The sequence below is a fragment of the Capsicum annuum genome, unplaced genomic scaffold (genome assembly GCF_002878395.1).
Source record: "Capsicum annuum cultivar UCD-10X-F1 unplaced genomic scaffold, UCD10Xv1.1 ctg3704, whole genome shotgun sequence".
In the NCBI taxonomy this organism is placed as follows: Eukaryota; Viridiplantae; Streptophyta; class Magnoliopsida; order Solanales; family Solanaceae; genus Capsicum; species Capsicum annuum.
In genome coordinates, this window is record NW_025844065.1 from 14577 (window position 1) to 29298 (window position 14722).

At 36.3% G+C, this 14722-nt stretch overlaps 1 protein-coding gene across 1 annotated transcript; it reads right to left on the reverse strand.

Moving 5' to 3' along the window:
- Window positions 1-5004: 5004 nt before the first annotated feature.
- LOC124891541 (secreted RxLR effector protein 161-like) lies at window positions 5005-5730 on the reverse strand. The gene has a single exon (XM_047403266.1). It carries the CDS (start codon window positions 5728-5730, stop codon window positions 5005-5007), a length of 726 nt encoding a protein of 241 aa, XP_047259222.1.
- Between the last annotated feature and the right edge of the window lie 8992 nt (window positions 5731-14722).

Sequence of the window (14722 nt, forward strand, 5' to 3'; positions counted from 1 at the left end):
ATGGCAATTTTGCAAACTAAACTGTTTGATATGATTTTAAGGTATGTACATGTGTGGAGCATGTAGTTTTTTTTTTTTTACTTTTCTTTTTGGGAATTAAGGAAATATAACTTATTTCCTTGAGCATACGATAACCAATTTATGTTGATCGTGAGGTGAGTCCTATTATTATTGTTGGATTGGATCTTCTACTATCTCTCTATGATTTCCCTGCTATTCAAGCTCTGGAAACAGCCTCTGGCAGAAATGCAAGGTAAGGCTGCGTACGATACACCCTTGTGGTGGGGCCCTTCCCCGAACACCGCGTATAGCGGTAGCTTTAGTGTACCGAGCTGTCCTTTTTCACATTAGATTTTGGCCACTTTTTGGCTCTGTTATTTATCAATTTTACCCTGCGAATATGCATTAGTTAGTTGGCTTTGGATACTAAATGAGTAGATCGTTAACTAACGAGTTGGAAAATATAATTGTGCAGTAAAACGGAATCATGGTCATAAATCTGATGTAAATTCGATAATAGTAAAGAACAATCCAAAACCATCTGACAACATCTGGAAACCGTCTGCGAAATCTCTACTACATGATCACTAACACGATCTGAAAACTGGGACAAGGCCCCCAGTAGACCAAAAAACCATATCTAATAATAGTTGTGTGAAGGTAAACAGGCCTTCTGGAATACATAAGGCTCACCAACTAGACACTGCTAACTCTGTCTGATAAAATTTACTGCTTTTCTGGATCTCTAGACTGAGCCTCAGAATCTGAAGGGAGGAGGGGGGTCAATACAGATGTACTGGTACGCAAAGTAATCCAAAATAAAGCTTTTATATAAATAAAATAGTTGGAGAGCAATTTTTCAAAATATCATGCATGAAATAGCTCTAAAACACACAGTCACTTTCTGAAAATCATAAATCATTCTTGTCAATGCAATGTCTGATTTTTGTATTACTTCTGAGTTAGGTGGCACTCCCCTATAAGTTTGATATTCCACGGGCTATATGGAATCCGCTATTGACTCGGCGGAGAAGTCCCCAATCCGAGTGTGCCGCAAGGGTTGGAGTGTCTGAGTCTGATTCGCCACAAGGCTCTAGATCAGCGTAATATAATAAACCCGGATCGACAAATCACGGTTTTGGGCAATGAGTTGTTTGAACTTATGTCTTCTTCGGGGAACCATCTAAGCTCTCTTTATGTCCAATTTTATCCTGTTCTGAATCATGCATTTTTCTAGTTTCAATATCTAAAAAGTCTGATTTCAAACATGCATTCTATTCTGTTCTGAATTATCATGGCATAATCTAAATTGGTGTTGTCACACCAAGACTTGCAAGTCCTATTTTTGAGCTATATTGCATCATGCATAATTCTTTCATTAAAACACAGTTCAGACCACCCAAACATGCAAGCAGTATACAGATTTCATGTTCCGAAAACACCAGTCAAAACTATGCTGAGATTATTCAAACATGTGGTGGTCATGCGTTCTTTTGGCAAACCATGCTACTCTTTGTTATATGCATATTCAACATTCATCAACATGCATAACCCTCTCTTTTTATTTTCGAAATCATATTCAAGTCATAACATAAATCAAGACATTTGATATCATGCTTTCAAGATGCAATTTAGAACAATTCATAGTATATCATAAGTAAATAAAAATCATCAGAAGAGAGGGATTTTTCATAAATCATGCTCTCAATTGAATCATCAATCTTAAAACACATGCTTACATATATACATAATTTCAAGTCAATTTGGGGGAAGGTCTAAAGAACAAAACAATACCGTCAAAACTTCTAAAACATGATTACATTCATAGGTCCAAAACCCTTTTACTTAAAACATGATTTCTATGCCATGAGATTTTAGGAAAATCCCGTGTACCTTAATCTCGAAAGATAATAGGTAATTCTCGAAGCTTACGGATTGGAGATTCCAAATCTTCAATCTCTTTTGAAAATCCACGGTTGAATCTTGAGTTATTTGAGTTTTTTATTTGAAACCCTAGGGAGTGTTCTTGGATGAATTTGACGAAAGTGGGTGTATTATGGTGTATTTGGGATTAAATCCCGTGTTTAAGCTGATAAGGAGTTGAAAAATACTCTTAAAATTTTGGGACAAAGGCTGAAATTGGCCTGGGGCGATATCCAAGGCGTCGCCCAGGGTTGAGCACCGCGATAGCCAGGGCGTCGCCTCGCCTATCGCCTTGCTCACTCCCAGGTGAGGCGATCAGCGAGGCACCGCGGGCTAATCTCCCCGGCTCACTGTTTCGTCAACCCAAACTTGCCCTTAAGCTCGTCTAAAAATTCCAAAACTCACCCGAGACATACTACGACCTTGCCCCATCGCAACACAACAAGAAAATCTAAAATCGGAGGTCGGGAGGGTCGAAAATAAATTCCCCGAAAATTGAAAACTAAAAATGACTCTAAGTCCCCTTTTACACTTAGAAAATTTTCAAGCTTTTAACTCAACAAGCATGAAGAATTTTACGGGGTGTTACATGTCCTCATGGAATAACTTGGAGTTTGAATCCTGTCCTACTCTGCTTGATGAAGTTGAAGATCAGTTTGAGAAGAATGCGGGGAAGGTAGCTTGTTTTACGGTTTTTGCCTGGTTTTTACTCAACCAGCCTCCAAGCATGCATGATTTTGCGCTCTTGTGGCTCTCTTTCTGAAAGACTTCAGAGCACTTGGAACTGCTGGTATTAAATTTTACGGGTAAACGAAAAGCGAGGGTGTCAGAACTATGTAAAGAGAGTCGTAATGATGATGTGAGATGTGAGTCCAGGGAAAATTATGTTACGCAGATCAAATGAAAAAGCTATATAGCCATGAAGTCTGGTAACCCACAGTATATTGTTTTTAACTCAGGTCTGCCAGCTAACACTGCATTTAACAGAAACTAGTCACTTCTACAGTATGATGCCATCCAAACTTAAGTATGTTCTTCTGATGAAAATAATTATATTGGATAATCTGATGACCTAGTAGAATTTGCAGGTAACAATATTTAAAGGTTGTGGATAGTCTCAGTGTTATCAAAGGCGCACATAAGCCCTAAAGTGAGGCTCAAAACGTGTTGAGAGTTTCGCCTCGCTTAATGTGCGCTTCAGTGTCGTCATCAATTTTTTAAGGCATGCTTTTCCTTGCCAATGGGCCACTTCTTAAGAGGCGACACTAAACAATTGATATTTCACTTTCTCGTAATATTTTTTCCATTTCTTTGCTCATAAATTTGTTATTCATGCTTATAATTATTAATCTTGGACTAAACATATACATTTGGATGTTTTCTCCCTTTGCTTTTTTAATTGAAGCCCACGCTTTATTATAGTTTTCTGCTTAAAGCCCCAATGAACTTTAGAGATTTTTTGCCTTCCACTTTTGATAACACTGGATACTCCTGAATTTGAGTTCTACCATAAGGCTTAAAGTTAGAGTGAAGTAGTCAATACTATTTTCTTGGATGGGATCAATGAAGTAGAAACCCATATAATATAGTCATATGACTTAAGTATCAATGAAATTCTTGTTGGGATGCAAATCAATCCCACATCGGGAAAATAGAAGAAGAATGTCCACTATTTAAGGTGTCACCCAACTCCACTAGTATGAGGCTTTTTTGGAGCTGCCCAAACACACGATGTTTGGCTAGCGGATCATGTGAAGTGACCTAGTATGTAAGTTGATATTTACGGTTGATGCCTTGTGTCGAAAGTCTTCTTGACAAGTGGTGGTCAAGCGGCACATCGGGAAAATAGACGAAGAATGTCCACTATTTAAGGTGTCATCCAACTCTACTACTATGAGATCTTTTGGGAGGAGTGCGGAGTTTGTGATGGGGAGTTCTGTTGAACCCTTCCCAAAAGGGTTAAAAGAAATTCTAGATTTGAATTTCTTTTGTCGGTGTTATCTGAAAGACAAACTTCTTGTTAAGTTTATTTGGTGTCTTTAAACATATTTGAGTTTTATCTGATCATTAGCTTAAAGCATGTCACAGTGCTTATAAGCAAATGAAGTTTTACTCATGTGCGGTAGACCTCTTGTTGGACTAGTGGTCTTTCTATCAGCACATCTACTTTCCTTCCATAGTTGCAGTCTCTCCTGAATGCTATTGAATTGCAGAATCTGTAGTATATGTTGTTAGATTACTTTTCAATTGGATCATATGTTGTTTTTTCCCTGAAACTGCAGTTGTAGTTGCCGCTATATTCAGTTCTTCGACGTGAGCAGTCTACTGATATTGATGAATAAAACCAATCTACAATTAGGCATATTGCTTGAATCAAATTTTAATGAAACTGAACAACACGGAAACAAGGATTTTGGAATGAGCATTGAAGAAGTGATTGAAGAATGTAAGTTATTTTATTTTGCTGGCCAAGAAACTACATCAGTGTTGCTCCTATGGACTGGTATTGTTGAGTAAGTATCAAGTTTTGCAGAACCAGGCCAGAGAAGAAGTCTTGCAAGTGTTTGGGAATGAACACATTGTATTAGGAGAATTGTCTCTACCTGCTGGTGCACTAATCTCTTTGCCAGTGATTTTATTGCATCATGATAAAGAGATATGGGGTTGGTGTCGGCATCAGCAGTGTGCTTAATTAGAGATTTGACTTTAAAAATTCACGTGGTTGACATTTTAGGAATTAATTGATGAACTCAACTTCCAGGTAGTTTAATAATGGTATAGAACAAATAACAGGGAAGAAAGCAGAGAACAGAAAAGCCTGAAAACGTTTGCAGAGAATGTGGCTGAACTAATTTTATTCAGTAGATTAGTGGCCTTATATAGGCTTACATATCTTAAAGAGTCACTATCCCACTAAACCACTACTTTAGTTCCACTAAACAAGTTCTCCTAAACTTAAGGAACACATCTGCAGTACTAGAAACTGGGAAAAACTGAAAAATAACAAATCCTAATTGAATGCTAAAATTAAGCTACTAAAGACTTAGTCAAACTAGAATGCAACAACTGATGTTGTACACTTTAACGCTCCCTCTCAACATCAGCTCCTGTCATAACCATGCCCAGTTGTTGACATAAACTTTCAAATTTATTCACACTTAAGCATTTTGTGAACACGTCTGCAATTTGCTGCTCGGTTTTAATGTGCTTCAAGTCAATCTCTCCTTGCAACACCTTTTCTCTGATGAAGTGGTAATGTATTTCCACATGCTTAGTTCTTGCCTGAAAAATAGGATTTTCAGCCAAGCAAATCGTTGACTGATTGTCACAGTACAAGGGAACAACATGTCTAACTGGTTGTTGCAAATCCTTCATCAACTGCATAAGCCATGTACTTTCTTGAGCTGCAACTGCTGCTACTCGATACTCTGCTTGTGTTGTTGACATCGAAACTGTTGGTTGCCTTTTGCTGCACCAAGAAATTGCTCCAGCTCCAAGCTTAAACACAAAACCAGTAGTTGAATGACGAGTATCATGGTCCCCTCCATAGTCAGAGTCACAATATCCGACCAGCTCGCATTCTTCAACTTTCTTGTACAAAAGACCAGAATCAATTGTACTTTTCACATATCTTAGTATTCGCCAAACAGCCTCCATGTGATGCTTCTTTGGATTATGCATGTAGCGACTCGTCACATCAACTGCAAAAGAAATATCAGGTCGAGTCTGAGTTAAATAAATCAAACTACCTACCAATTGTCGATACATCGTCATATCTTCTAAATCTGTTCCTTCATGTGCACACATCTTAGCATTTGGCTCCAATGGGCCTAACTCAACCTCAAAAGCTAGCTCAAGAGGGGAGGATTGCCCAAGTCCATATAAGCAAACCACTAGTCCCTTCCCCAACCAATGTGGGACTTTTATCCACTCTAACCCCCCCCCATTCACGCCCAGGCCCAACTGGCACTGACGCGTGGACCGGGAGCCCAAAATGGGGATGGACCTGGCTCTGATACCATGTCAAGAAATGGACTTTTTATTGAACCAATAAAACTTGGCTTTATGGCCCTTCTTTCCACAGTTGTGGCACTTCCCTTCAAACCTTTTGTTTTTGCCCCATTGATTCTTTGAAGCTCTCCTTAGACGACAGCTTCCCTCTCCTTGATGACTTTTTGCTTTATCATCATTTTTTTTCGATCCACCTGCATTGTCCTGCTTGCAGTTCCCTTTGTTTTTGTTGAAGTAGAGCGCTTCCTCCTCGCCTTTTTGTGAAACTGCAGTTATTTGCTTTGCCATGGCTTCTTGGCCAGCAAGCAAATTCTCAAACTCAACAAGTGATGGTTGATTTTTCCATCCCTGTACTGTAGTAACGAAGTTTCTGTGTTTAGATCTCAAAACCATGAATGATTATCCTTTTCATCCTGGTTTCCCGATTGGAGTTGTTGGTTCCAATTCCTAAATTTCACGACATATCGACTTTACTTTGTGAAAGTATTGTGCAATAGCCCATTTTTCTAGTAGTGATGGAATATGGTATTGAATCCTGACATAATTTCTTTAATTTCACAACAGTTTTGATGCCTATGAAGACGGTATGAGAACCGTTGCCATAGCCCATTTTTCTAGTAGTGATGACATATGGCTATGAATCCTGACATAATTTCTTTAATTTCATATTTTTCTATACTTTCTAATTAACATATGTAAAAACGCCCAAATTTTACGATCATTCATTTAACCCTAATTTGCCATATTTTAGATTTGAAATTCGTGGAATATGACTATGAATCCTGACATAATTTCTTTAATTTCATGTTTTTCTATACTTTTTAATTAACATACGTAAAAATGTCCAAATTTTACGATCATTCATTTAAACCTAATTTTGCCTGATTTTAGATTTGAAATTCATGAAATATGGTTATGAATCCTGACATAATTCCTTTAATTTCATGTTTCTCTGTACTTTCTGATTAACATACGTAAAAACGTCCAAATTTTACGATCATTCATCTAACCCTAATTTTCCTGCTTTTAGATTTGAAGTTCATGAAATATGGCTATGAATCCTGACATAATTCCTTTAAGTTCATGTTTCTCTATACTTTCTAATTAACATACGTAAAAATACCTAAATTTTATGATTCTTCATTTAACCCTAATTTGTCTGATTTTAGGTTTGAAATTCATGGATTAATTCCTTTAATTTCATGTTTCTCTATACTTTCTAATTAACATACGTAAAAATGCCTAATTTTTGCGATCATTCATTTAACCCAAATTTTCCTGATTTTAGATTTGAAATTTATGGAATATGGCTATGAATCCTGACATAAATTCTTTAATTTCGTATTTTTCTATACTTTCTAATGAACATACGTAAAAACGTCCAAATTTTGCGATCATTCATTTAACCCTAATTTGCCTGATTTTAGATTTGAAATTCATGGAATGTGGCTATGAATCCTGACATAATTTCTTTAATTTCATGTTTTTGTGTACTTTCCAATTAACAGCCCAAATATTACGATCCTTCATCTAACCCTAATTTTATGAGTGAGTATAAACCTTTCCATTGTTAAATTACATGATAAGTTACTGGTGAAACGATGTTGGAGGCTTTATTTGATACGTTTGAATATGAATTTATATGTATGATATATATTGATTTTTGTATCATGTTGCTTTGGTGATCAATTGCTCGGACAGATTTCTTTGCAAATTGTGTTGGTTGATCTTTTCCTAATTGATTTTGCAAAATCTTTTCCAACCGCTTTGCTTAGTCTTATTATTATTGCTTTGCGGTGTACCTGGTTAGTCTCTAATGGATGTATTTCTTTTCCTACGTGCTAGATAGTAAAAGCCTAGAAAGCATGTCTATAGGAGCTAACTCGAAATAATAATTATTAATTTTACAGGTATAATATAGCAGTTGGTTTGGCGTCTGCTCTGACTTACTTGCATCAAGAATGTGAGCAGCAGGTGATTCGCAGAGACATAAAAGCCAGCGATATTATGCTTGATGGGAACTAAAATGCGAGACTTGGCAATTTTGGGCTGGCACGACTTATGGATCACGACAAGAATCCGCTCTCAACACTTTAGACTGGAAGAATGGATACCCTGCTCCCGAGTACCTTCAATATCCACAAGCATCCGAGAAAGCTGATGTTTTCAGCTACGGTGCGGTTATACTATAAGTGGCTTGTGGGAGGAGACAAATTGAAGTAGAAGAGAGTGGTCGTGAAATGATGAATTTGGTTGATTGGGTTTGGAGACGGTACACTGAAGGCAGGATTGTTGACGAGCAGACAAAAGGCTTAAAGACACTTCAAAAAGGAAGAGATGAAAAAACTGCTGCTGGTTGGGACTCCTGATAGCATAGAACGGCGTTGTATGAGGAGAGTATTTCAGATCCTCAACAATGAGGCCGAGACTATCTTTGTTCCGAAAGTGAAACCGTCTCTAACTTTCTGCACTAGTATCCCATTCAGTATTAATGACATTTTCTCGGACAGTGAAGAAAGTAAGACACCAGAACATGAGCTCGAAACTAGAGTAGATTGAAGTATTTATTAGTCTTGTATCAATTTTCTGCAATATATAGCCTGGAACTTGTTTCATTTTTTTGTGTCCAATTAGTTTTGACTATTGTTTAAAATGAGGTAAGTTTAGTAGCCTGAGTACAAAGCCAATATACTGAACTCCCTGCTACTGCCTGTTATATCCTGAAACATATGGCAGTTACAAGAGCTGAGGTCAGCCACAAGAGTATTTCATTCCAGCAGGATCAAAAGCAATGGCCACCTTTGGTACTGTTTACAAGGCCTTTTTGATGGATTCAAGCTCTATTGCTGCAGTGAAAATATCTAACCACAGCCACAAAAGTAAGACTGAGTTCGGGGCTGAATTGTCAATCATAGCATGTTTAAGGTGCAAAAAGTTAGTTCAGCTAAAGGGTGGTGTATTGAGAAGGGAGAAATACTTCTTGTCCATGACTTTTTCCCTAATGGGAGTCTTGATAAGGTGCTATACCAGGAAGCCGAGTATGGGAATCCACGGAAATAGCCTTACCGGTACAATAGAGCAGTCAGTTTGGCGTCTGTTCCGACTTATTTGAGTCAAGATCGTGAGCAGCAGGTGATTCACAGAGACATAAAAGCCAGCGATATAATGCGTGATGGGCACTAAAATGCGAGGCTTGGCGATTTTGGGCTGGCAAGACTTATGGATCATGACGATAGTCCGGTCTCAACACTCACAACTGGGACAATGGGATAACTTGCTCCTGAGTACCTATAGTACAGAGATAAAACTGATGTTTTCAGCAACCGCATGGTTACACTAGAGTCAGTTATCCTGCGCAAATTACCTGTATGTTGTTTAACTCAGATTCCACAGTGCCATAAATACTAAATTAGAGAACCGTAAGATTTTCGATTGTGTTCCTTCCCAAAAGATGATTGATCTATCCTGGATGATAGGCAAGTAAAACTGTGACCATTCTTATATCACACATGTCGCAAAATGCACTTTGAACCTGCATAATTGCTTTCCTCAAAAGTTTGAAAGAAGTGTGGTATTCAGGTGATGAGATGAAAATGCACCCAGACCAAAGGGTTTTTCAATGATGACACGATTCCAAACCCTTTGGGTTTGAGCGTTTTCAGCAAGAGGGGATGCTGCGTCGATAAGTGCTTCTTGAGGAACAGAAAGGTAAAATATTCTGTTTGCTCCAAAATTTTCCTAAGGTACACAAGCTGTTAAAGACGGTAATAGCAATAACACAGATCGAGTGGGCATAACAAGCACACACGCGCACAAAAAGTAGACCTTTTAAGCCGTAGGTCGACAATCCTCAGTGTTAGTTTGGCTCAGTAGAAAAGAATATAAGAAAATAAATTCAACTAATCACTCTCCTTCACTCTCTCACACACACAGACAAAAATTAGACAGATTAGAACCATCTGCTGCTGCAAATTGAAACAACATACCCAGTATAATCCCACTATGCGGGTTTGTGTAGAGTAGGGTGTACACAAACTTAACTCCTGTGGCAGCTACAATTTTCTGAGGTAACATAAAGCCTAAAAACAACATTTTTGACGTGGGTATGATGGAGCATGTACTCCTGATTGATAATTGAGATATGGAAGCTATCAAGAAAACTAGCACAATAATCTGTTGAATCTAAAAACAAGTAACTATACAAGGCTATCAAGAAAACTAGCACAATAATCTGTTGAATCTAAAAACAAGTAACTATACAAGGTAAATGGCTGTATCCTCTACATCAGTAGCATCTATGCTTTTAAGAAAACTTCGATTCTCCCTAAAACTCAAATTCCCCAAGGAGCATTACACCTATGGAACTCAATCTTTTCCAAAGTGCCATGTACATGTCGAATCCTCCAAAACAGTGCATCATCAAAGGGATTCAACAAAAGTAAAACTACATCAGCAACCTAGCATTTCCCCCTCGCAATTACCTTCATATGTGGATGTTTCTCAATGCTTTCTTCACTTCTCCTCCGACCATCGGAAGGAGTTTCTTCAAGAAGGCGTTGGTGCCGATTTCTGCCGCAGTTTCTTCCGCCTTCCTCATGAAGCCGCTGGAGTTTTCCTCCGTTTCATTTATCAGGTTAATCTGGACGGACTGCTGCGGTGCAATGCTTATTGGCTCGAGGGCCACTGTTATTTTCTCCGGCAGACTGTGTATGTGCCTCACTGTGAATCCGTTCTTTAGAGCCATGGTGCTTTTCCATAGGACAAAACAAACCCCGCAGACTTTCAACACCGGAGTGATTTGAGAAAAGGCTGATCGAACAGACCGTTGGATTCTGATTCTTATTCCATCTTCTTCAATTGCATTTTGTGGAATTGGATGGTCTTCTTGATAATCCACAACAATGATTTCACATGGGCGAGCAACTGTGGATCGCAACGTGTTCATTAGTTCCACACTGGAAGGAATCAGGTAAAGCAAAAAGGGAGAACCATTGGCGGGTTGATCAAGCCTTGGCAAGCGACGGATGTCTGTGATGGCCCGAACAATCATTTGCAAGTTAAAAAATCCATTTTGAGCCATGACTGATTATGAATGAAGGATTAGAATTCAAGAACGACTGAGTAAAGAATTCAAGAATGACTGAGTAAAGAAAAGACAGAAAACAGAAAACTGCTGATTATGAAGGAACGATTAGAAATTGGTCTTCTTTAATTCAAGAACAGAAGAAGAATGACTGAGTAAAGAAGAGGGAAGTAATGAGTAAAGAAGAGGAGTTCCTTTTTATAAGAACAGAAGAAGAAGAAGAAGAAGAATGAGTTAAGAAGAGACTAACAGAAAAACTGAATATGTGAAGAAGAAGAATGAGTTAAGAAGAGACTAACAGAAAAACTGAATATGTGAAGGAAGGATTAGAGAAATTTTTTATTATACTTAACGACAAATATTAAATATGCCAGTTATAATACGCAAGCACTATCTAGTGCAAGTGGCAAAGTGTCTCCTTCGAGACACACAGGTCGCGTGTTCGATCCTGCTTGCTGCAACAGTTCTTACCTTTTTCTTGCACTTTTATACTAATGTTATTTTTTTACCTTTTTTTTTTTAAAAAAAAAAAAAAAATTTAATTTATATCTATAATCTATAACCTACCTCTATAATCTAATAACACTAAAACTATTAGAAACTTATCACTGATCATTTTATATTATTTGTTCTTATGTTAATTTTATATGAATAATTTATTTAGTGATGTTTATTATTTTTTTCTCATTATCATTATCGAGTCATTATATATTTATTAAATAGAAGTCTAAATCAATTTAGTTTGTTCAACTTATTTAATCTGCAGTCCTTTCGATTTGGTGCAAATAAATGATGAGTTCCTTTTTTAATGCAAGACAAATGGATTTTTAACCCACTTGATTTTTAATCCAAGAACTCATCAAGAATCTTCAACCCACTTGGTTTGGTGCTGATTTTTTAATTTCTTGAAATTCAAGAAATGTGTGTTGCGTGTGTGTATGGGTTGCTATTTTTCAATTCCAGTGAAGATCCTTAGAAAAGTGAATTGAGTTTTTTGCCTTCATTAAATAATTCTGCATTAGACAAAATCGTCTTTTTAATATTTTTAAAAAATTAAAAATTCATTAAAACTTAATTCTTAAACCTTTCCTTATCTCAAATTATATTTTATTCTATTTATAAAATACTAGTTTAGTGTACGTGCGTTGCACGTGGATATCACGACAATTGATAAAAAACGTAATACTTTTTTTTTACCTATCACAACTTTTGAGTTAGCTAAATATACAACAATTCTATTTCTTTTAACAATATTAGGAGTTCTAGATTCATAATCAAATTTGAATCGACCCATCAAAAGATTCAATATTTCCGTGTATGAACTTCACATCTTTAGAGTATAATTTGTGGTTTAAGATGCTTCCAACTAAAATTAATATTATTAAACTTCGGCTTCCAAGTTGTAAGTCACCGATTTTGTCACTCTAGTGTTTGATGATGTCTTGCAAAAATAACATAGCTAGTGTTTTACCCAACAATAGAGAAGTTGTTTTCTATAGATCCTTAATTCCAACAATCCCTAGTGCTCGGTAGACTGTAATTCTCTCACGTCCTATTTAATCACCTATCTCAAATACTTCTTTGGTCTACCTCCACCTCTCCTAAGATCATTCGTAGCCAACCGCTCAAACATCTACCTTTCAAATATTTGAACCATCCCAGACCCACATCACATATTTTATCGTATCGTTCATCAAATATTTGAATCAATATTTTGTAAAACTTAAATTCGATATGAATTTAAGTTCTCAGCAAATTACATTGCTGTCTGTTCTTATAAAGGTACGCTAAATAGACTTCTTCTTTAATAGTCATATTAAAATAGTCCTAAAAGACTTTCTTGGTTCTAAGTAAATGTAGGAAAACCTACATCAAAATAGCAAGTTTTCCGGAGAATAAGGGACAAAAAAAATTATGTGAGTATAAATCCTCAACTAAAAGTAGTTAAGTTTTTAAAATTTTCGTTCTTGCAACGTCTATTCCGTAATATAAGAGTGTAGTTAATTATTATTTTCTATAATATATCTTATCATATATTTGAAGACCTTTTTAATTTTTTAAAATATATTTTCTCTTATCATATGTTGTAGAACTTTTTATTTAAATAATTTAATAGTAATTTGAAGGAGAAAGTGAAAAGATAATTTTTTGTATCACGAAATCTTTTAATGAAGGGTAAGAATTAATAATTAAGGCTCAAAGAATAATAATAATAATAACAAAACATTAAAAATAATTTAAAACATGATGCCGCATAACCTAAACGGCTAGCTCACATAAAAAGAAGGTGCATGTTATAACTGATTTCTCATGAATATTGAGAAAGCTCTAGCCAGTACGAACACAATCATAGAACTTGATTAGTCTCTCTTAAACTCACCTAGAGACAGAAAATCAAATGCATACTGACACCTAAAACTCGCACTGACAACCCAACATTAGATATCTAATCCACGTGACAACAACAAGTGGGGTTTGGGGAGAGCCGAGTATATGCAGACCTTGGGAGTAGAGAGGCTGTTTCGGATAGACCCTCGACTCAAGGAAAAATGAAGAAATCAGATATCTAATCCAAGTGTTCACTGTAAAAGGTTGGGCACGTCCTGTTCGTAGCTGAGACATGCTAACACATTTCATTTTGTTGTTAACTTGTCAAGTAACTTAAACCACGATTATCTCCGGCAATATAAGTTCTCTTCTATTTGATGCTCCTGACTGAGTTTGTTTTCTTTATATCTCTCATCCCTTGTACTTAACTGTGTCGGACACATGCTAATCATATCTGCGAAATGACTAGTGGCCCTGCACGGCTTACTGGGTTCTTTCTTGGCTTATTGGGTGCTTTTCTAAATCTTACACCAGATTTTATAAATTTTCTATATAATTATACCTATTCTGTGTCGAATTTAATGGGTACCGAAGCATAAAAAATTTGGCTATAGGTCCGCACCTGGTGTAATCACACAACTGGGGTCTGGGGAGCATAGGGTGTACGCATACCTTATCTCTGCCTCGTGGAGGTGGAGACAGCTCAAGTACTATGAATCAAAGCATTCTAAACAGTAACTACAACGAAATAATATGATAATCGAACTACAATAAACAAAAGACAGTAACAAAAAATCAAAGGACAATAAACTATCCTACTCACGGAGAAATAACACGTTATGAGTTATGATACACATAATATTCACAACAGCAAATTAGTAGAATTTCCCGTAGATACACTAAAATCGCAAAAGGTGAAAAATGAGAAATGCATCAGAGGGACAAGACTGTAAAAACACATTCAGAATGATGACGGCAAACAACACGTGTTATAAATTGGATTCAGTAGGGTTGGCTGTAAATCGCTCTCGCAACTTATGCTATTTATGAGTAAAATATTACTATTTAATTTTTCCTTTTTGTTTAGGTGTGTACATATACAATATTGTCTCAATTTATGTTTAAATAATTAATTATTATAATAACTTAAATTTTTAATTATTATAATTTATAATTTTTTTTTTATATTTCAATTTAAGTGACAATAATATAATTTTGAGAGTTAATAAAATATTTTATATTTTTTAAATTATAATTATGTAATTTATAATGATTTTAGCATAATTTTTTAATAAAATATTAATATATCCTCCTAGGCTCTTTGATTTTGTGCTGCCCGAATGTCAAAGTTATAAAAAGCCGGGTTTATCATTTTTC

What these genes read in the sequence shown, in the direction of transcription:
- LOC124891541 (XM_047403266.1), bottom strand. Translation starts at nt 5,730, where the DNA reads ATGTGTGCACATGAAGGAACAGATTTAGAAGATATGACGATGTATCGA.